This window comes from Lynx rufus, unplaced genomic scaffold, assembly GCF_022079265.1.
Source record: "Lynx rufus isolate CCGP_SWC_20201006 ecotype Redwood Valley unplaced genomic scaffold, mLynRuf1.p SCAF_1, whole genome shotgun sequence".
NCBI classification, from domain to species: domain Eukaryota; kingdom Metazoa; phylum Chordata; class Mammalia; order Carnivora; family Felidae; genus Lynx; species Lynx rufus.
The window spans coordinates 87,833,422-87,854,926 of record NW_025814823.1 but is presented as its reverse complement, the minus strand read 5'-3'; the positions used below and the strand labels follow the sequence as shown (position 1 = coordinate 87,854,926).

Genomic DNA, 21,505 nt, shown 5'->3' with positions numbered 1-21,505 from the left:
GCTGTGCCCGCCAAGTTCACAAAGAGCCTGAGAAAGGAAGAGGCCATGGAAGGGGCCACGGCAAAGCTACACTGTGAGTTAAGCAAGGCATCCCCTGTGGAGTGGAAGAAGGGGTCCGCGACCCTCAGAGTTGGAGACAGAGTCAGCCTGAGGCAGGACGGAAACATGTGTGAGCTGGAGATCCGTGGTGTGGCCATGGAGGATGCCGGGGAGTACTCGTGTGTGTGCGGGCAGGAGAGGACATCGGCCATGCTGACTGTCAGGGGTAAAGATCATGTGTGGCCACGTGGGCCAATGTCTTGGTGTCTGCATGTTGTCCATTATCACCACCTTCTCCTTGTCAGACTGTGGGCATCTGTGTGTCTCCAGCAGTGTCCCCCTGGGAACTCCAAGCCTCCATCTCCTTGTCAAGTATTTGTTCTGGTGTCTGTGTCCAGGCTTGTGTTTGCCTTTCCTGGACTGTTTCCTCACCCACTCTGTGCTCCATTCACTCATTCGTGTTGTGGCCCTGGGCAGTTTGTGTGGTGCTTGTGGGTGTCTCGTCCTGGACATAGAGTCCTCGAGACAGCCTGGAGTCCTCCTGATCCTTGGCTCTCCCCAGCCCTGCCCGCCAAGTTCACAAAGAGCCTGAGGAAGGAAGAGGCCACGGAAGGGGCCACGGCCACGCTGCGCTGTGAGCTGAGCAAGGCGGTCCCCGTGGAGTGGAAGAAGGGGTCTGAGACCCTCAGAGCCGGGGACAGAGTGAGCCTGAGACAGGATGGGACGGTGTGTGAGCTGGAGATCCGTGACCTGGCCGTGGCAGATGCCGGGGAGTACTCGTGTGTGTGCGGGCAGGAGAGAACGTCAGCCACGGTGACCGTCAGGGGTAAAGACTGTGTGTGGCCAAGCAGAGCTGTGATCTAGTGTCCAAGTGACTCGTGATGTCCATGTGCACTCATTCCATGTTCACGTTCTTTCTCTCCCCCATTCTCTGATGTCACCCTCCACTGTTACTTCGTGAAATGTCTCCCCTTCCCTGGGTGGTTGTATGAACCAAGAGAAGCCAGCATCCAAGCCACTTTTGACCTGTCAGTCCCTGCTAGTTCTGTTGTCCTGTGGGAGTCTGTCTTGTCCTCTGTGCTACTGTGTCCTGCCCTCAACAATTCTCCATTCTGTGTCCGACTCTCCAGCCATGCTAGCCAGAGTCATACAAAGTATGAGGCTTGATGAACCATCAAAGAGGCCACAGCCACGCTGTATATAAGCCGGTCTGAGGGAAGCCACAACGCACAGTGTGTGCTTGGCACACCCAGCAAGCACATGGCACATGTCTAGTTTGGTTTGTGTCTTTTCTGTGCTGTTAGTGTCTTGTCTTATCCATGTGTTCAGAGACTGTGATTGTGTCTGTGTCTTTCTGACCATCCCCAGCTGTGCCCGCCAAGTTCACAAAGAGCCTGAGAAAGGAAGAGGCCATGGAAGGGGCCACGGCAAAGCTACACTGTGAGTTAAGCAAGGCATCCCCTGTGGAGTGGAAGAAGGGGTCCGCGACCCTCAGAGTTGGAGACAGAGTCAGCCTGAGGCAGGACGGAAACATGTGTGAGCTGGAGATCCGTGGTGTGGCCATGGAGGATGCCGGGGAGTACTCGTGTGTGTGCGGGCAGGAGAGGACATCGGCCATGCTGACTGTCAGGGGTAAAGATCATGTGTGGCCACGTGGGCCAATGTCTTGGTGTCTGCATGTTGTCCATTATCACCACCTTCTCCTTGTCAGACTGTGGGCATCTGTGTGTCTCCAGCAGTGTCCCCCTGGGAACTCCAAGCCTCCATCTCCTTGTCAAGTATTTGTTCTGGTGTCTGTGTCCAGGCTTGTGTTTGCCTTTCCTGGACTGTTTCCTCACCCACTCTGTGCTCCATTCACTCATTCGTGTTGTGGCCCTGGGCAGTTTGTGTGGTGCTTGTGGGTGTCTCGTCCTGGACATAGAGTCCTCGAGACAGCCTGGAGTCCTCCTGATCCTTGGCTCTCCCCAGCCCTGCCCGCCAAGTTCACAAAGAGCCTGAGGAAGGAAGAGGCCACGGAAGGGGCCACGGCCACGCTGCGCTGTGAGCTGAGCAAGGCGGTCCCCGTGGAGTGGAAGAAGGGGTCTGAGACCCTCAGAGCCGGGGACAGAGTGAGCCTGAGACAGGATGGGACGGTGTGTGAGCTGGAGATCCGTGACCTGGCCGTGGCAGATGCCGGGGAGTACTCGTGTGTGTGCGGGCAGGAGAGAACGTCAGCCACGGTGACCGTCAGGGGTAAAGACTGTGTGTGGCCAAGCAGAGCTGTGATCTAGTGTCCAAGTGACTCGTGATGTCCATGTGCACTCATTCCATGTTCACGTTCTTTCTCTCCCCCATTCTCTGATGTCACCCTCCACTGTTACTTCGTGAAATGTCTCCCCTTCCCTGGGTGGTTGTATGAACCAAGAGAAGCCAGCATCCAAGCCACTTTTGACCTGTCAGTCCCTGCTAGTTCTGTTGTCCTGTGGGAGTCTGTCTTGTCCTCTGTGCTACTGTGTCCTGCCCTCAACAATTCTCCATTCTGTGTCCGACTCTCCAGCCATGCTAGCCAGAGTCATACAAAGTATGAGGCTTGATGAACCATCAAAGAGGCCACAGCCACGCTGTATATAAGCCGGTCTGAGGGAAGCCACAACGCACAGTGTGTGCTTGGCACACCCAGCAAGCACATGGCACATGTCTAGTTTGGTTTGTGTCTTTTCTGTGCTGTTAGTGTCTTGTCTTATCCATGTGTTCAGAGACTGTGATTGTGTCTGTGTCTTTCTGACCATCCCCAGCTGTGCCCGCCAAGTTCACAAAGAGCCTGAGAAAGGAAGAGGCCATGGAAGGGGCCACGGCAAAGCTACACTGTGAGTTAAGCAAGGCATCCCCTGTGGAGTGGAAGAAGGGGTCCGCGACCCTCAGAGTTGGAGACAGAGTCAGCCTGAGGCAGGACGGAAACATGTGTGAGCTGGAGATCCGTGGTGTGGCCATGGAGGATGCCGGGGAGTACTCGTGTGTGTGCGGGCAGGAGAGGACATCGGCCATGCTGACTGTCAGGGGTAAAGATCATGTGTGGCCACGTGGGCCAATGTCTTGGTGTCTGCATGTTGTCCATTATCACCACCTTCTCCTTGTCAGACTGTGGGCATCTGTGTGTCTCCAGCAGTGTCCCCCTGGGAACTCCAAGCCTCCATCTCCTTGTCAAGTATTTGTTCTGGTGTCTGTGTCCAGGCTTGTGTTTGCCTTTCCTGGACTGTTTCCTCACCCACTCTGTGCTCCATTCACTCATTCGTGTTGTGGCCCTGGGCAGTTTGTGTGGTGCTTGTGGGTGTCTCGTCCTGGACATAGAGTCCTCGAGACAGCCTGGAGTCCTCCTGATCCTTGGCTCTCCCCAGCCCTGCCCGCCAAGTTCACAAAGAGCCTGAGGAAGGAAGAGGCCACGGAAGGGGCCACGGCCACGCTGCGCTGTGAGCTGAGCAAGGCGGTCCCCGTGGAGTGGAAGAAGGGGTCTGAGACCCTCAGAGCCGGGGACAGAGTGAGCCTGAGACAGGATGGGACGGTGTGTGAGCTGGAGATCCGTGACCTGGCCGTGGCAGATGCCGGGGAGTACTCGTGTGTGTGTGGGCAGGAGAGGACATCGGCCACACTGACCGTCAGAGGTAAAGATTGTGTGTAGTCATGTGGCCCTGTGGCTTGGTGTCTGCACATTGTGACTATGTCACCATCTTCTCCCTGTCAGACTCCATGGGCATCTGTGTCTCTCCAGCTGTGTCCTCCTGGGGACTCTAGCCTTCATCTCCCCATCCAGTATTTGTCCTGATATTTGTATCTGGGCTTGTGTCTGTCTCTCCTGGGCCATTTGCCTCCTATCCACCCTGTGCTCCGTTCACTCATTCATGCCATGGCCCTAGGCACTTTGTGTTGTGCTTGTGGGTTTCTTGTCCTGGACATAGAGTCCCCGAGACAGTCTGGAGTCCTCCTGATCCTTGGTTCTCCCCAGCCCTGCCTGCCAAGTTCACAAAGAGCCTGAGGAAGGAAGAGGCCACGGAAGGGGCCACGGCCACTCTGCACTGTGAGCTGAGCAAGGAGGCCCCTGTGGAGTGGAGGAAGGGGCCCAAGACCCTCAGAGCTGGGCACAGAGTCAGCTTGAGGCAGGACGGGACCATGTGTGAGCTGGAGATCCGTGGCCTGACCATGGAGGATGCTGGGGAGTACTCGTGTGTGTGTGAGCAGGAGAGGACATCGACCACACTGACCGTCAGAGGTGAAGACTGTGTGTGGCCACCTGAGTGACTTCCCCCTGCCTCTTGGTCTTTGCTCCCCTATGTCTCTCAATGTTGCTGTCTCTCTAGGACCACACGATAACCACAGTCTTACACTAAGAACACACTGGTCAGTCCTGTCCAGGCCCCGGGGTGGATGGTACGGGGACCCCCAGGAAAACATGTACAGATGGGCATCACGGTCCAGGAGAATGGCCCGGGGCTCCTGGCCTGCGATCGGGCTGCGGATGGGCACGCATCCTGGGCCCAGGTGTGGGGCTGGGAGCATGTCATACACATGACGAATGTGTGAAGGAGGACTGAGGGCAGCACTGGGGTGTTCAGGGATAAGGTGGCCAGACAGGCCAGGCCCTCCTTTGGTGACAGGGTTTGATTGCCCTCTGGAGGGCTCTGTCCCACTTGGCTTGGGCTGCAGGACAAACACTGTCACGGGTCCCACACTCGTAGTGGCTGGAAGTCTGAATCCAGGTGTTGGGACCCAGGAGCATCCGTCCTTAGAGTGTACACATTGTCTCCTCCCATGTCCTCACGTGGCTGTCCCTTTATTTGTGTCCTGATCCCCTCTTGTTAGGATGCCAGCATGATTAATGACCCGCCCAGTGACCTTCTTTACCCTAATTACCCCTCTGAAGGGTAATCATATTTCCATATGTGCTCACATTCTGAGGTCTTGGGGGTACAACTCCAGGATACAATTTGCTGGTGGGACAAGTTTGTGCGTGACACTCTGCCCTCTTACATCCCTGGAAATGCATGTCCTTCCCATGTGCAGCGTATGCACACCCCGTCCCCAAGGCTCCAAAGCCTTACCTGAGTCCAGTGTCACCACAGAATCCAGAGTGTGATGGAAGCATGTGCACCAGGTTTGGGTGACACTCAAGGTGGCTTCCTCTCAGCCATGAACCTGCAAGGTCAGACTGCACACCTCCCAAACGCAGCCGCAGGACATGTACCGGACGCGCATTCCTGTTCTGAGGGGGAGAAACGGAAATGAGGGAAGAGGTCCCTGGTCCCTGGAGACACGACACTGGGCAGGAAAGACTCCTGGATTTTAAGGCTGGACAAGGAGCCTCTGGCTCAATGCTCTGTCCTCTGGGCCCACAAGTGGTGCCGTGGGCCGTGGGTAGATGTGGCCTGGCCTGTGGATCCCATGCCGTGGCAGCCCTGCAGCCTCTGAATTTCCCTTGCTTTCCTTCTTTGCCCTTCTTGACGAGTGATACGTGTCCACAGTTGGGCAGCTCCATGGGTGCATCCCGTAGGACCCCTGGAAGTCTGATGGTTTCCTCCATTTCAGCCTTCGCCTCTCTGATTCAGGCGTGGCTGTAGCATTTCTGCATGCTCTCCAAAACTTCGTTGGTCTCCCATGCAGCTCTCAGGAGTGTGGCTCATCAGACCAGCCTTCCGCACACCCTGCCTGGGTGACCCTACCTCTGTTCCCGCTTCTGCCCTGCTCTTACCTGTGTTTCACCACAAGGAGTGAGAAGAAATCAGGCTGCTCCCTCAACTCTCTTCTTGGAGATCTTTCAGCTAACCAGTGCAAGTTCACTGCTCACGAGGCCCACCTTCCACAGATTCTGGGCAGAATTCATCCACCCACAGACTGGGCAGAATTCATCCAGGTTCCTTGATACTTCCTACAGATACTACTTTTCCTGAAAGTGTCCAGTCAGCTGTTTCTCATTGCCGATTTGGGCCTCACCAGAAGTGCCGTAATGCCTATACTGACCCCTGCTCCCATGATCTACTCCAGGCAATCTAGATCTATCCGGCTGTCTGTCAAAACCCAGCCTTCACTCAACATCAGTTCCAAAGCTGGTTCTAGAACTTGAGTTCTTTGTTATGGCAGGAACTGCTCCTGCTATCAAAACAGGCATGACTGAGATATAGAGAAGTGGCCTTGACATTGGAAACGTGTAGTCTCCCAGTCCTGGAGGCTGGAGTCTGGGATCCAGTCAGGACAGGGCTGGTTCCTCCAGAGTCCTCTCATTGGCTTGCAGATGACTGCCTTCTCATGTCCTGTGTCTTCACGTAGCTGTCCCTCTGTGTGTGTGTGTGTGTGTGTGTGTGTGTGTGTCCCAATGTCCTCTTCTGATAGGGATCCAGTCATATAAGATCAGGGCCCACCCTAGTGACCCCCTTTTACCTTAACCACCTCTTTAAAGACTCCATCTCCATCCCTGTTCTGAGGCCCCCTGGGGCCTTGACATGAATTTGGGGTACGGGAGTCACCCCACAACATGGTGTGACTAGGGTGGACACTGGTCACCTGTAACTTTAGGACCTCATTGTGCCTACAGTTGGAATTCAGGTGACAAGGGCCCAGGGGTGTGGTTAAAAGGCCATGGCTGCATCCATCATAGTCTTGGAAATCTGAGCAGGAGAGTGAGTGTCTGGTGGAGTCTGGACAAGAACATGTGAGGTGGAGCAGAGAGGGCCTAGTGTGGGTGGGGATAGTGTGCAATGAGCCCAGGTGTGGGCAGCAAGAGATGGATGCCCTGCTTTGGCTGGGAAACATGGGGTGAGAAGCAGCAGTGGAGCAGTGAATGTCATGACCACGAGGTGCCTCATGGGCATTCTTCCATGAAAGAGCCATAACGTCATGTGTGAGTGGGAGGAGCCTGGCTTCAAGCTCAGTGCAGGTGAGGCCAGAGCTGGGCTAGTACGAAAGGTCGGGGTATGAGGATATTGAGAAGACATGACACCTGGAAGGAGGCAGTCCCTGGGTAAAATGCCCCTCAGGGCAAGATGCCAGAGGCCATTGCAGTCGAACATGAGCTGATCTGCCTGTCCTCCTCCATACTTCTGCTTTGTTGATCCCAAGTGTTCACGTCATGCCCCAAATCCTCCAGAGGGATTGATGACTTCTATCCATCTGACCCTCCACAGCACTGCCTGCTCAGTTCATCCAAAATCTGAAGACCCAGGAAGCCATGGAAGGGGACAGAGCCACACTGAACTGTGAGCTGAGCAAGGCAGCCCCTGTGCAGTGGAGGAAGGGGTCCAAGACCCTCAGAGCTGGAGACAGAGTGAGCCTGAGGCAGGTTGGGACCATGTGTGAGCTGAAGATCTGTGGCCTGGCCGTGGCAGATGCTAGAGAGTACTCATGCATGTGTGGGCAGGAGAGGACGTTGGCTATGCTGACCATCAGGGGTAAAGACCACGTGCGGCCAAGCAGAGCTGTGATCTGGTGTCCAGTTGACTTCATGACATCCATCTGCACTCATTCTGTTTTCACGTTCTTTCTCTCTCACATTCTCTGGTGTCACCTGCCCTGTTACTCCATCGAATCTCTCCCCTTCTGGGCTGTTGTGTGAACCACTGGAAGACAGCATCCCAGCCACTTACCCACTCCTTGGTCATTGCTGGTCCTGTTGTCCCATGGGACTCTGTCTTGTCCTCTGTGCTATTGTGTCCTGCCCTCACCAATCCTCTGTCCTGTGTCTGACTCGCCAGCTGTGCTAGCCAGAATCATACACATTATGAGGCTTGAGAAGCAACCAAAGAGGCCATGGCCATACTGTGCACAGGACAGCCTGAGGGAAACCACAACCCATAGTGTGTGCTCAACACACTTAGTAAATGGCCTGTGTCCATTTATTTGTCTTTTCTGTGTTGCTTGTGTCCTGTCTCGTCCATGTGCTCAGAGACCGTGACTGTGTCTGTGTCTTTCTGACCATCCCCAGCTGTGCCCGCCAAGTTCACAAAGAGCCTGAGAAAGGAAGAGGTCATGGAAGGGGCCACAGCAAAGCTACACTGTGAGTTAAGCAAGGCATCCCCTGTGGAGTGGAGGAAGGGGTCCGTGACCCTCAGAGCTGGGGACAGAGTCAGCCTGAGGCAGGAAGGAAACATGTGTGAACTGGAGATTCGTGGTGTGGCCATGGAGGATGCCGGGGAGTACTCGTGTGTGTGCGGGCAGGAGAGGACATCGGCCATGCTGACTGTCAGGGGTAAAGGTCATGTGTGGCCACGTGGGCCAATGTCTTGGTGTCTGCATGTTGTCCATTATCACCACCATCTCCCTGTCAGACTGTGGGCATCTGTGTGTCTCCAGCTGTGTCCCCCTGGGAACTCCAAGCCTCCATCTCCTTGTCAAGTATTTGTTCTGGTGTCTGTGTCCAGGCTTGTGTTTGCCTTTCCTGGACTGTTTCCTCACCCACTCTGTGCTCCATTCACTCATTCGTGTTGTGGCCCTGGGCAGTTTGTGTGGTGCTTGTGGGTGTCTCGTCCTGGACATAGAGTCCCCAAGAGAGCCTGGAGTCCTCCTTGGCTCTCCCCAGCCCTGCCCGCCAAGTTCACAAAGAGCCTGAGGAAGGAAGAGGCCACCGAAGGGGCTACAGCCATTATGCACTGTGAGCTGAGTAAGGCGGTCCCCGTGGAGTGGAGGAAGGGGCCCAAGACCCTCAGAGCTGGGGACAGAGTGAGCCTGAGACAGGATGGGATGGTGTGTGAGCTGGAGATCCGTGAGCTGGCCTTAGTGGACACTGGGGAGTACTCGTGTGTGTGCGGACAGGAAAGAACATCAGCCACGCTGACTGTCAGGGGTAAAAACCATTTGTGACCATGTGGACCAGTGGCTCGATGTGGGCACATTGTCACCATATCACCATCTTCTGTGTAGGACTCGTGGGCAATTGTCTCTATTCAACTGTGGTTTCAGGGTCTCCTGGATCCTTATTGTTATCCAGCACATGTCCTGCTGTTGGTGTCAGTCCTTGTGCCCCTTGTTTCTGCAAGGCCATTTGCCACCTCCTGTTGGTGCATGTGTATCTCATAAGCCCGACGGCCCTCTGCAGCTGTGGGATCCTTGTGTGGGTACCATCTTGGACACAAGTGCCCAGAGAGCCTACTGTGCTCCCTGCTTCTTGGCTGTTTCCCAGCCATGCTGGCCAGAGTCATACAAAGTATGAGGCCTGAGGAGCCACAGAAGAGGCCACAGCCACATTGTGCACAGGCTGGGCTGAGGGAAACCACAACACACAGCACATTTAGCACACTTAGCATTTGGCCCATGCCCAGTTGGATTTGTGTGTTACCTTCGCTGTTCATGTCATGTCTTGTCTAAGTGCTCAGACAGTGATCATGTCTGTGTCTTTCTGACCATCCCCAGGCCTGCCTGCCAAGTTCACAAAGAGCCTGAAGAAGGAAGAGGCCATGGAAGGGGCCACAGCAAAGCTGTGCTGTGAGTTAAGCAAGGTGGCCCCCGTGGAGTGGAGGAAGGGGTCTGAGACCCTCAGAGCTGGGGACAGAGTCAGCCTGAGGCAGGAAGGAAACATGTGTGAACTGGAGATCCGTGGTGTGGCCATGGTGGATGCCGGGGAGTACTCGTGTGTGTGCGGGCAGGAGAGGACATCAGCTATGCTGACTGTCAGGGGTAAAGATCATGTGTGGCCACGTGGGCCAATGTCTTGGTGTCTGCATGTTGTCCATTATCACCACCTTCTCCTTGTCAGACTGTGGGCATCTGTGTGTCTCCAGCAGTGTCCCCCTGGGAACTCCAAGCCTCCATCTCCTTGTCAAGTATTTGTTCTGGTGTCTGTGTCCAGGCTTGTGTTTGCCTTTCCTGGACTGTTTCCTCACCCACTCTGTGCTCCATTCACTCATTCGTGTTGTGGCCCTGGGCAGTTTGTGTGGTGCTTGTGGGTGTCTCGTCCTGGACATAGAGTCCTCGAGACAGCCTGGAGTCCTCCTGATCCTTGGCTCTCCCCAGCCCTGCCCGCCAAGTTCACAAAGAGCCTGAGGAAGGAAGAGGCCACGGAAGGGGCCACGGCCACGCTGCGCTGTGAGCTGAGCAAGGCGGTCCCCGTGGAGTGGAAGAAGGGGTCTGAGACCCTCAGAGCCGGGGACAGAGTGAGCCTGAGACAGGATGGGACGGTGTGTGAGCTGGAGATCCGTGACCTGGCCGTGGCAGATGCCGGGGAGTACTCGTGTGTGTGCGGGCAGGAGAGAACGTCAGCCACGGTGACCGTCAGGGGTAAAGACTGTGTGTGGCCAAGCAGAGCTGTGATCTAGTGTCCAAGTGACTCGTGATGTCCATGTGCACTCATTCCATGTTCACGTTCTTTCTCTCCCCCATTCTCTGATGTCACCCTCCACTGTTACTTCGTGAAATGTCTCCCCTTCCCTGGGTGGTTGTATGAACCAAGAGAAGCCAGCATCCAAGCCACTTTTGACCTGTCAGTCCCTGCTAGTTCTGTTGTCCTGTGGGAGTCTGTCTTGTCCTCTGTGCTACTGTGTCCTGCCCTCAACAATTCTCCATTCTGTGTCCGACTCTCCAGCCATGCTAGCCAGAGTCATACAAAGTATGAGGCTTGATGAACCATCAAAGAGGCCACGGCCACGCTGTATATAAGCCGGTCTGAGGGAAGCCACAACGCACAGTGTGTGCTTGGCACACCCAGCAAGCACATGGCACATGTCTAGTTTGGTTTGTGTCTTTTCTGTGCTGTTAGTGTCTTGTCTTATCCATGTGTTCAGAGACTGTGATTGTGTCTGTGTCTTTCTGACCATCCCCAGCTGTGCCCGCCAAGTTCACAAAGAGCCTGAGAAAGGAAGAGGCCATGGAAGGGGCCACGGCAAAGCTACACTGTGAGTTAAGCAAGGCATCCCCTGTGGAGTGGAAGAAGGGGTCCGCGACCCTCAGAGTTGGAGACAGAGTCAGCCTGAGGCAGGACGGAAACATGTGTGAGCTGGAGATCCGTGGTGTGGCCATGGAGGATGCCGGGGAGTACTCGTGTGTGTGCGGGCAGGAGAGGACATCGGCCATGCTGACTGTCAGGGGTAAAGATCATGTGTGGCCACGTGGGCCAATGTCTTGGTGTCTGCATGTTGTCCATTATCACCACCTTCTCCTTGTCAGACTGTGGGCATCTGTGTGTCTCCAGCAGTGTCCCCCTGGGAACTCCAAGCCTCCATCTCCTTGTCAAGTATTTGTTCTGGTGTCTGTGTCCAGGCTTGTGTTTGCCTTTCCTGGACTGTTTCCTCACCCACTCTGTGCTCCATTCACTCATTCGTGTTGTGGCCCTGGGCAGTTTGTGTGGTGCTTGTGGGTGTCTCGTCCTGGACATAGAGTCCTCGAGACAGCCTGGAGTCCTCCTGATCCTTGGCTCTCCCCAGCCCTGCCCGCCAAGTTCACAAAGAGCCTGAGGAAGGAAGAGGCCACGGAAGGGGCCACGGCCACGCTGCGCTGTGAGCTGAGCAAGGCGGTCCCCGTGGAGTGGAAGAAGGGGTCTGAGACCCTCAGAGCCGGGGACAGAGTGAGCCTGAGACAGGATGGGACGGTGTGTGAGCTGGAGATCCGTGACCTGGCCGTGGCAGATGCCGGGGAGTACTCGTGTGTGTGCGGGCAGGAGAGAACGTCAGCCACGGTGACCGTCAGGGGTAAAGACTGTGTGTGGCCAGGTGGACTGCACGCATGCCTGTCCTTGTATATGTCTCTGCATCACCACTGTGTCTCGGGCTCTTACCTGCTCTGTGCCGTGTCCACTCACTTTGCCAGTCGTTTTTGTCTGCTCACTGACCCCCATCCTCGTGGCCTCACGTGGTCATCCTGCTGGTGGGGTAGAATCCCCACCTGGTGTCCCCCTCCCACCTTACCCCAACCTGTCCAGCTTTCCTGCCCTCATTGGGCCCAGTTGGGTGTGGGTGCTCCCCTCTTGGGCTGACTGTATCTCCCCTCTGCATCGCTTCCCTGCAGCCCCACAAGTGGTATTCAGAGAGCCACTCAGGAGCGTGCAGGCTGAGGAGGGTGCCTCGGCCACACTGTGGTGTGAGCTTTCCCAGCCCAATGCTGCTGTGGTCTGGAGCAAGGGTGGCCTGGAGCTGCAGGCTGATGGGCGCTGGGAGCCTCGGCAGCGGGGCTACACTGCGGAGCTCTTGCTGTGGGACCTGCGCAGAGAGGACGCGGGCGAGTACACTTGTGCCTGTGGACCGCAGGCCACCAGTGCTACCCTCACCATTACAGGTGGGCCCCAAGGCAACACCTGTCCCAGGGGCAAGTCCCTTGTGCTTTGTGCTGGGCCTCTGGGATGCAGCACCTCCCTGGGAGTCCCTTGGGGGATAGGGGCTCCTGTAGACATATCAGGCCTGGCAGGAGCCTCAGCCCCCATGATTCCTACCCTGGTAGCTGAGCCCCTGAGGTTACCCCTATCCCTTGCAGCCACACCCCTGTGGTTCCCCCATGCACCCTTGTGGGAACCCTGGGTCTTGCCCTCACTTTCTCCCTAATCCCCACAGCTGTGCCCCTGTGGTCTCCCTGCACTCCACAGCTGCACTCCTATGGTCTCTCCATGCACTCCCTTAGCTGCACCCCCGTGGTCTCTACCTGCACTCCCATTGCTGCACCCTCATGGTCCCCCTGCACCCCATAGTTGTACCTGTGGTCTCCCTGCACTCCCATAGCTGCACCCTCATGGTCCCCCTGCACCCCAAGCTGTACCCGTGGTCTCCCTGCACCCCATAGCTGCACCCTTGGTCCCCCTGCACTCCTATAGCTGCACCCTTGGTCCCCCTGCACCCCATAGGTGTACCCGTGGTCTCTCTGCACTCCCATAACTGCACCCTGTGTCTCTCCCTGCACTCCCATAACTGCACCCCCATGGTCTCCCCCTGCACTCCCATAACTGCACCGCTGTGGTGTCTCCCTGTGCTTCCATAGCTGCACCCCTGTGGTCTCCCTGCACTCCCATAGCTGCACCCCTGTGGTCTCCCTTCACTCCCATAGCTGCCCCTGCACCTGCACTCACGCTGCCCTGCTTCCCTGTAGCTGCACCGGTGCGCTTTCTCCGGGAACTGCAGGCCCAGGAGGTGGATGAAGGTGCCACTGCCCACCTGCGCTGTGAGCTGAGCCAAGAGGGTGCTAGTGTGGAGTGGCGCAAGGACTCCCTGCAGCTCTTCCCTTGTGCCAAGTACCAGATGGTGCAGGAGGGAAGGGCTGCCGAGCTGTGGGTGCACCACACTGAGCAGGAGGATGCTGGCCACTATACCTGTGACACGGGCCATGCGCAGAGCACGGCCAGCCTCTCTGTCCGAGGTGAGCTGCTCAGCGGCTCCTGCCCTCCCTGGGGTCTCACCCCCACCCTGGGAGCAGTGGGCACTGTGCTCACCAGCCCTAAGCACCCCTCCCTGGCCCCCCAGCCCCTAGGCCCACATTCCAGATAGAGCTGCAGAGCATGGAGCAGGAGGCTGGCAGTGTGGCCCAGCTACGCTGCCAGCTGAGTGAGGCAGAGCCTAGAGTCCCAGTGCAGTGGCTCAAGGAGGGTGTGGAGCTGCATGTGAGTCCCAAGTATGAGATACGGCGTGTGGGGACCATGTGCGAGCTGCTGATCCATGGGCTGGAGGCCAAGGACACGGGCGAGTACGTCTGCATGGCCGGTGGTCAGAAAACCATGGCTTCTGTCATGGTCAAAGGTGAGCCATCCATGCCACACCCACTGCCCCGGGGGAACACTTGGCCTGGCACCCACTAGGGCCAAGTGCCCCTCTGGACGTGGCTCTGAGGCCTTTGCAGTTACAGGCTCTTCTCCTTTCTGCTCACTCTGGTGTGGGTGGCCCCAGCATGCAGGGGGACAGCATGTCCTAGGACTTCCTGAAGGGCTTGCCTCCCTGCTGGGGTTGGCCACAGGGTGGGGGTGGACAGAGGCAGCCCCCCACCCCACAACCCCTCTGCTTCTTCTGAGTGCCCAGACTTAAGTGTCATGGAGACAAAGGTTGTGCGTGGCAAATAGAGGCAGAGTGGGAGGATGTTCAAGAAGACTTGCTGGAGGAGGGGAGTGGGAGGTGGGCCTGGTGCACTGGTGTGGCTGGTAAAGGGACCCCATCGCCTACACCCCCCAGAGCCTGAGGTGACCATTGTGCGGGGGCTGGAAGATGCCGAGGTGCAGGTCGACGGGGAGGTGGAGTTCAGTTGTGAGGTGTCACGGGCTGGGGCCATGGCTGTGGAGTGGCACCTCCAGGGCCTGCCACTACAGAACAACGAGGTGACAGAGCTGGCCGTGCGGGGTGGCCGCACCCACACGCTGCGGCTGAAGGGCGTGACCCCTGAGGATGCGGGCACTGTCTCCTTCCACGTGGGCGCCCACACATCCTCTGCCCAGCTCACTGTCCGAGGTAACGGGTGCCACATAAGCTCAAGCCCTCTGTATGCCAGAGACAAATGCCGGGGTCCCTGCCCCCGGGTCTGAGGGACGGGTGGGGAGGCGGCCCTGTGAGGGGTGACTTGGGGACAGTGGAGGTGTGATGGAGGGGTGCCCCACATGCTTGTGTTCAGGAAGTGGGATGGGGTGCTGGGAGGCACCCCTGACAGTGGGCAGTGGCATCCCAGATGCTGAGGCCCACACTGTGTGTCCGCTGTGCAGTCCCTGATGTGAGCATCCTGGAGCCCCTGCAAGATGTACAGCTCAGTGAGGGCCAGGACGCCCACTTCCGGTGCCAGCTATCCAGGGCCTGCGGCCAGGAGGCCCGCTGGGCCCTGGGAGGGGTGCCTCTGCAGGCCAATGAGATGAATGACATCACCGTAGAGCATGGCACACTGCATCTGCTCACCCTGCACAAGGTGGCTTCTCTGGGTCCTGCCGCATTCATGGTGCTCCCTGGGGAGTGGGGGGAAGTCTCCCACTCCATTCGGACCTGGCTGGGGGCCAGCCACGGTGCTCCCTGGGGGGTGGGGGGGGGGATAGATTACCACTCCATTCAGACCTGGCTGGGGGCCAGCCGGGTTGCTCCCTGGGGACTGGGGGAGAAGGCTCCTACTCCATTCAGACCTGGCTGGGAGCCAGCCACGGTGCTCCCTGGGGAGTGGGGAGGAACGCTCCCACTCCATTAAGACCTGGCTGGGAGCCAGCTGGGGTGCTCTCTGGGTAATGGGCGGGGGGAGGTTCCCACTCCATTCGGACCTGGTTGGGGGCCAGCCATGGTGCTTTCTGGGGAGTGGGGGGGAAGGCTCCCACTCCATTCGGACCTGTTTGGGGGCCAGCCATGGTGCTCCCTGGGAAGTGTGGGGGGGGGAAGCTCCCACTCCATTCAGACCTGGTTGGGGGCCAGCCATGGTGCTCCCTGGGGAGTGGAGGGGAGGTTCCCACTCCATTCGGACCTGGCTGGAGGCCTGCAGAGATGGAATAGACCCCCTCTCTCCTTCAGGTGACCCTGGAAGATGCAGGAACCATCAGCTTCCAAGTGGGCTCATGTAGCTCAGAAGCCCAGCTGAAGGTCACAGGTGGGCAGCCCCCTCTCCTAACCAGCCCCTTGCTTGCGGATGTCTGTATTTCCTTAGTTGGGGAGCTGTTGGCAGTGGTGTGGCCAGAAGCCAATGCCTTCCAGAGGTGATCTTACCTTGGGATGGTGACCGTCCACCCCTTGATGGCTAAAGTCACACACCAGAAGGATAGTGTGTGGGGGATCCCAGGATTGGATTAGTGCTGTCCACAGGAGGGAGATGTGGGCCTGGGCCTTTGGGATTTCTCCCCTGTGAATGTCTACTCTTGTGGCACACGCCTGTGTGTGCCATGTAGACAATCATGTCTACATTGATACATGCCTGCACATCCACAGGTTTCCAAGTGACACATGTGGTTTTATACAACAGCATACAAGGTCCCAGGCATGTAGGGAGGACCTAAAGACCTTCAACTTGGGTTATACTTTGTCCCCAGAGCTGGTCATCTCTCTGAGTGCCTGACCCTGAGAGCTTCTCCTGTGCTGTCTTACTCCTGGTTGTCAAGCTGGCCCCATGCATCCACCATCCATCATTCATCTACATGTCCATCCACTACACATTCACCACCCATGTTTTTGTCCATGTATCATCTGTTTACCTATATGCTTATCCATTCATCTACCATTCACCCACCTACTATCCATCCATCCATCCATCCATCCATCCTTTCATTTACCATCCATCTATCCATCTGTTGTCCATCTACTCTTCCATCCACCACCCATCCATCTGTCCAATCACCATCCACTTACATATTTGCTCATCTACCATCTATTCATCCATGATTCATCCATCCACCATCTATCATTCATCTACACATTCATCCATTACACATTCACCACCTGTCTTTTTGTCCATTTATCATCCGTTTATCTGCTCATCTACCCACCCAACATTTATGCATCCACCATTCATCCAACCATCCTTCATTCATCCATCTATCTACTGCTCATCTATCTGTCCACCATCTGTCTGTTCATTTACTGTCCATCTGTTCATCCATTATCCATCTACTCATCCATCTACCACCTATCATCCATCTGTTCACTTACCATCCATCTGTTCATCCACCATCCATCCATGGACATCCATCCATCCACCCGGCATCAATCTACCCTACATGCCTCTACCTGGAGAGGGCCTGAAGCTGTGCCATCAGGGAGTCCCCAGTCTGCTGGTAGAGTTAGACATAGAGATGGAGTGTGTCCTGAGTCTCAGGTGCCCCACCAGCCCAGATCTTGAGAGGGTGGACAGACGCAGTCAGCTCTGTGAACTGTGGGGCTGAGAAAGGCACCAGAGTGCAGTGCCCTCCAGCTGAGTGATGGGAGAGGGGAAGTATCCTGGGTGTTGTGATCCAGGTGGGTCCAGGAAGGGCCTGTGTGTTCTTAAGAGTGGGTATCTGTGAGGGGGCAGCGTGGGAGTGGATTGAGCCTTACAGGTCCCACTGAGGGCTGTGCCTTGGCCCCTCTTGGCCTGGTGTCCCCAGTTGAAGTGTGCTGAATGATGTAAAGATACCTGGCCATGGTCTTATGGGAGGGCCATGAGCATGGGGGTGGGGTACAAGTGGGTGTCCTGGTAGGTGGTATATGGACAAGCTTGGGAGCTCTGTTGGGAGACGAGAATGGGGAGATGATGCAGTAGGGTGGGGACATGGTCAGGTGTGCACTTTTGGGAGAGGATAGGAGGGAAGGTGGGGGCTGGAATATCAATGGCGTACCCTGGGAAGGGTATGGGGGGTCTTCTGCAGGAGGGCCCAGCCATGGTGGGTACAGGGGTACACAGCAGGCATCGTCTGCATCCGGGAAGCCCCTGGGTTCAAGCCCCACTGTGTGACAGGGCAAGGGTCAGTTGCCATGCAACATTAGGGCCCCAGAATCTGAGGGCTGGAAGGACCTCGGGGCACGTCTGGGTAAATGGACCTCTGGGGACAGGAGAAACATCTACTTCCAAACGCCCAGGGATGGCAGTCTTACTTCCCAAGGGAGATCCCGCACTTTATAAGAGCAGGGGGCCCCATGACTTCTTCCTACCCCACACCCACCCCCCAAGGATTGGAGCCTTAGGGCTTGTCTGCTCTGCCTCCTGAAAAGGGCGTGGATGCAGGTGACCAGTCTCCTGTGGTGAAACAGGACATGTCCCAATGGGGGTGTTGGGTACAGGGGGCTAAGCTGCCCTCCCATGGGCTTGCTGTGGGTGGTTTCTGTGTCTCATTCTGCAAGCAAGGTGGGTCAGCTGGCCTGGGTGGACCTCTTGTCTCAGCCCCAAGGCAGCCTCTGCAGACCCCGGGTTAGCTCCACAGACCCAGGGTGCCTAGACCCCCTCCTTTTGCCCTCTTGCACAGAGGCAGTACCACGCCTGGTACGTGGCTTGCAGAACGTGGACGTCTTTGCGGGGGAGGTGGCCACATTCTCCTGTGAGGTGTCCCGTGCGGGGGGGCCGGAGGCCCGCTGGTGGCTGGATGGCACCCTGCTGCAGGATGGTCCCCAGAGTGCTATCTCCGTGCGTGACGGGACCTTCCACTCCCTCACACTCTCGGGCCTGGGGGTTGCTGACTCAGGCACCGTCACCTACCGTGCAGGGCCCCTGGTTTCCACGGCCAAGTTGTTGGTCAAAGGTATTGGCCAATGGGACCCTGCCCTGAGCTGACGCTTCTGTACCTGCTGACCCTGAACGCTTGCTGCGGGCTCCCAGGGTGCCGGGTCCAGGGCTGGCCCCAGGACTCGAGCTGGGCATCGCTCTGTGTGTGCCGTGGGCAGGCATGGTGGGAGGTCTGCTGTCCCGATTTGTGGAGGAGGCCAGGCTGGGGAGAGGTGAAGCCAACCCCATGCCCACCTCCCTGTGGGGCGCCAGGCCTGGCTTCCTGCCTGGTCACCATTCTGTGGCTGTCTATCCCTCAGGTGCTCGCCCAGAGGGCAGCTGGGGAGTGAGAGCCCCCTTCCTGGTCCTGGGCCTGGCCTGCTCTGTCCCTGCTCGCCACTGCTTCCCTTGCTGTGGGCTCAGTTGGGGTCCTGTGACCATCTGGGAAAGAGCCATCTTTGGGGAGGATGACAGTGGGGTGTCCGGTCCTCCAGGATGGCTGGCCAACAAGGCTTCACTCGGTGCTTCTGTGGAATAAGTGCAGACATTCACCCATGTCCAAGGGGCAGATCAGTTGTTGAGTAGGATTTCAGCAGGCTGAGATGGGACAGGGACCCCGAGGTTGGCGAGGCCCCTGGGGGTGCCATGGGCCCAGCAGAGTTCATAGACCCTGAGCAGGGGTGTTGTGCCCCTGCTGAGGCAAAGCATGCCCTGGGCCAGGGCTGGGGAGGGAGGCAGAAGGTTCAGGAAGGGCCCAGCCCCGACAGAGGCCAAGCCTCCAGTGCCATCTACCCCAGTGAGGGCACAGCTTCCCCCATGAGGAGGGCCCTGGGCTGCCGCGATGGGTTCTCCTCCTGCCGCAGCCCCCCCCCCCCCCCCGCCCAACACTGCTTGCTTGCTGCTGAGCTGCTGAGAGCAGAGGGTGGGTGGGGTGCAGCCACGCTGCACCAGCTGACACATGACCGGGGTGTCGGCCGACAGATCCCACGGTGGAGGTGGTCAGTGCCATGCAGGACCTGGCCGTGGAGGAGGGCGGCCCAGCCGAGCTCCTCTGCCAGTACTCAAGGCCTGTGCAGGCCACGTGGAAGATGGACGAGCAGGAGGTGTGCGCTGACGGGCGCCGTGTCATCATAGAGCAGGACTGGACCGTGGCCAGGCTGTCGTTCAGGCCGGCCTTGCCCTGCGACAGTGGCATCTATTCTTGTGAGGCTGCGGGCACCCGTGTGGTGGCCCTGCTGCAGGTGCAAGGTGAGGCCTTGCACGGCTCCAGCGTGGTTGGGGCCATCCTTCCTGGTGCAGAGGCGGGTGTGACAGTCAGCATTATGTGGCCGTGCTGGAAAGACAGGGCCCCAACAGGCAGGCCTCCGCTCCTCCTGGAGCTGCCTGATGGGACAGGAGGGGGGTACTGGGCTGCATGCCCTGAGTCCCTGATCTTAGGTGGGGCACTGGAGCCCTGTGTCCCTGTCTGCACACAGCAAGGATACCGTGTGGGGGACCAGGGGTGGGGGGGCAGTTGACTGCAGCCCCCAGGGGAGGGACATCATTTGGCCGCTGCCAGTTCCTGGTTGGGAAGATCAGAACACTGCCCAGTGAGGAGTGATCTGGAGGCATTAGTGAGAGGGCCATCCAAGCCAGGACAAGCAGGTCCTGGTTCTGTAAACAGTGATGTTTTTAAAGCACCTTTTTCTGGTTCCAGGAGGCACAGCTCGGAATAGACAGCAATCCCTCCCTCCAGGGGGCTGTCCCTCTGGGAGCTGAAGTTAGACGTGACAGCAGCTATGGGGAGGGGCTGCCCTTTGAGCCCAGACCTGAGGGAGGCGGGGGTGCAGCTGAGGCATGAGACCATCTGGGATGGGTAGGGTACAGTGGAGCCCAGAGAGGCAGAAAGGGCAGGGGCTCACTGCTGCTTTGACATCTGGGATGTCTAACCCCCATTGGTGCTGTTGATTCTGATGTGGGCAGGAAAGGAGCTGGGATGTGGGGAAGTCTGGTCTGTGGTATGAGGAGCCCGGGAGTGGGACGGTGGCCAGAAGAGGGACATGGGTGGGTCCTGTGGGGGCGTCTGCTCTGAGATGCCCTGCCCCATTCACTCCCTGGGGCTTCGTGTCCAGAGCAGATGCCCCTACCTGCAGGGCATGTGTACTCTGTGGATAAGCTGGGACTGAGCACTAGGGCTGTGAATAGGTTCTAGTTGGGTATGTATCCCAGAGAGCAGTTGGGGCTGTGGTTGCCCCATCCCCCATTGCCCAGGTCAGGCTCTGTAGCGGCTTCCTAAAGTCATGTGGGTCAAGGTCACACCCTTCCCAGCATCCAGACCAGCCCTGGGTCACCTGGTTCTCCTTTCCTGCCTCACATGTGCCCTGCCCAGCTCAGTCATGCCCAGCCTGAGATTCTTCCTCCTCCAGGAAGTTGCTCAGACTTCCCACTGGCATCACTTGCCGTACAGGTGGTGTATCATGGGAATGGGCCGTGGCAGGTGGTAAGCCTGGGCTGCTGTTGGGGCCAGGCAAGCCCAGTCCTGAGCTCATGGCTTAACACATCAAACACACATCCACTTATTAAGTCTGGTGTACTGTGCGAACAAGAGAGCTGGAGAGGGGTGGGGAAGTAGGGCAGGGGTCTCTCTGGTCCCTGTGAGTGAGGGGAGCAGCCCAGCATGTCTGATAGCGCTGGCTGAGGATTGGGAAGAAAGGGGGCCATTTTCAGAGTCCCACGCTGCAACCTGGGCAGGGGCATATAACTCTTGCTGGGGGCAGGGTTTGAGCCTGGCTGTGGGCTGGGCAGCTTTGGGAATACCTGTGAGGCTTCTCACCTGTCTGGTGTGGAGAAGCACCTCCTCCCTGGCCACCAGCCAAGGCAAGCTACCAGCGTGGTGATGGTATGGGAGTGGGCAGGGCCTCAAGAGGCCCCCGTGGTGGCCCCATGTGGACACCGTGCACTGCCCTCCACTGGGCCACATGCTGGTCAGCCCTTAAGCCCTTCTAATGGGGGTGGGCTCTTCCACATAACTCTGCAGGGGGCCCTGGGGCAGAGGAGGCCCCAGCGAACCCTGAGCCGCCGCCTTCCCCGCAGCCAAGAACACAGTGGTGCGTGGCCTGGAGAACGTGGACGCACTCGAAGGCGGCGAGGCGCTGTTCGAGTGCCAGCTGTCCCGCCCCGAGGTGGCCGCCCACACCTGGTTGCTGGATGATGAGCCTGTGCGAACCTCCGAGAACGCGGAGGTGGTCTACTTCGAGAACGGCCTGCGGCACCTGCTGCTGCTCAAAAACCTGCGGCCGCAGGACAGCTGCCGGGTGACCTTCCTGGCAGGGGACGTGGTGACGTCCGCGTTCCTCACAGTCAGAGGTTAGGGGTGCGGGGCGGGGCTGAGGCCTCGCGGGGGGGGGGGGGGGGAGGGGCGCGTGTATCTGGAGACCCC

At 57.9% G+C, this 21,505-nt stretch overlaps 1 protein-coding gene across 1 annotated transcript in view; it reads left to right on the top strand.

The window, feature by feature from the left end:
• The window catches only part of OBSCN (obscurin, cytoskeletal calmodulin and titin-interacting RhoGEF), a 162,299-nt gene that overhangs the window by 90,665 nt on the left and 50,129 nt on the right, over positions 1–21,505 (top strand). Inside the window, exons 44-63 of the mRNA XM_047082324.1 lie at positions 2–265; positions 602–865; positions 1,408–1,671; positions 2,008–2,271; positions 2,814–3,077; positions 3,414–3,677; positions 8,579–8,842; positions 9,409–9,672; positions 10,009–10,272; positions 10,815–11,078; positions 11,415–11,678; positions 11,995–12,261; positions 13,063–13,329; positions 13,434–13,706; positions 14,133–14,405; positions 14,654–14,850; positions 15,435–15,510; positions 17,852–18,124; positions 19,069–19,335; positions 21,160–21,432. Coding sequence (XP_046938280.1) covers positions 2–265; positions 602–865; positions 1,408–1,671; positions 2,008–2,271; positions 2,814–3,077; positions 3,414–3,677; positions 8,579–8,842; positions 9,409–9,672; positions 10,009–10,272; positions 10,815–11,078; positions 11,415–11,678; positions 11,995–12,261; positions 13,063–13,329; positions 13,434–13,706; positions 14,133–14,405; positions 14,654–14,850; positions 15,435–15,510; positions 17,852–18,124; positions 19,069–19,335; positions 21,160–21,432 — 5,070 coding nt within the window. The remainder of the gene's footprint in view (position 1; positions 266–601; positions 866–1,407; positions 1,672–2,007; positions 2,272–2,813; positions 3,078–3,413; positions 3,678–8,578; positions 8,843–9,408; positions 9,673–10,008; positions 10,273–10,814; positions 11,079–11,414; positions 11,679–11,994; positions 12,262–13,062; positions 13,330–13,433; positions 13,707–14,132; positions 14,406–14,653; positions 14,851–15,434; positions 15,511–17,851; positions 18,125–19,068; positions 19,336–21,159; positions 21,433–21,505) is intronic.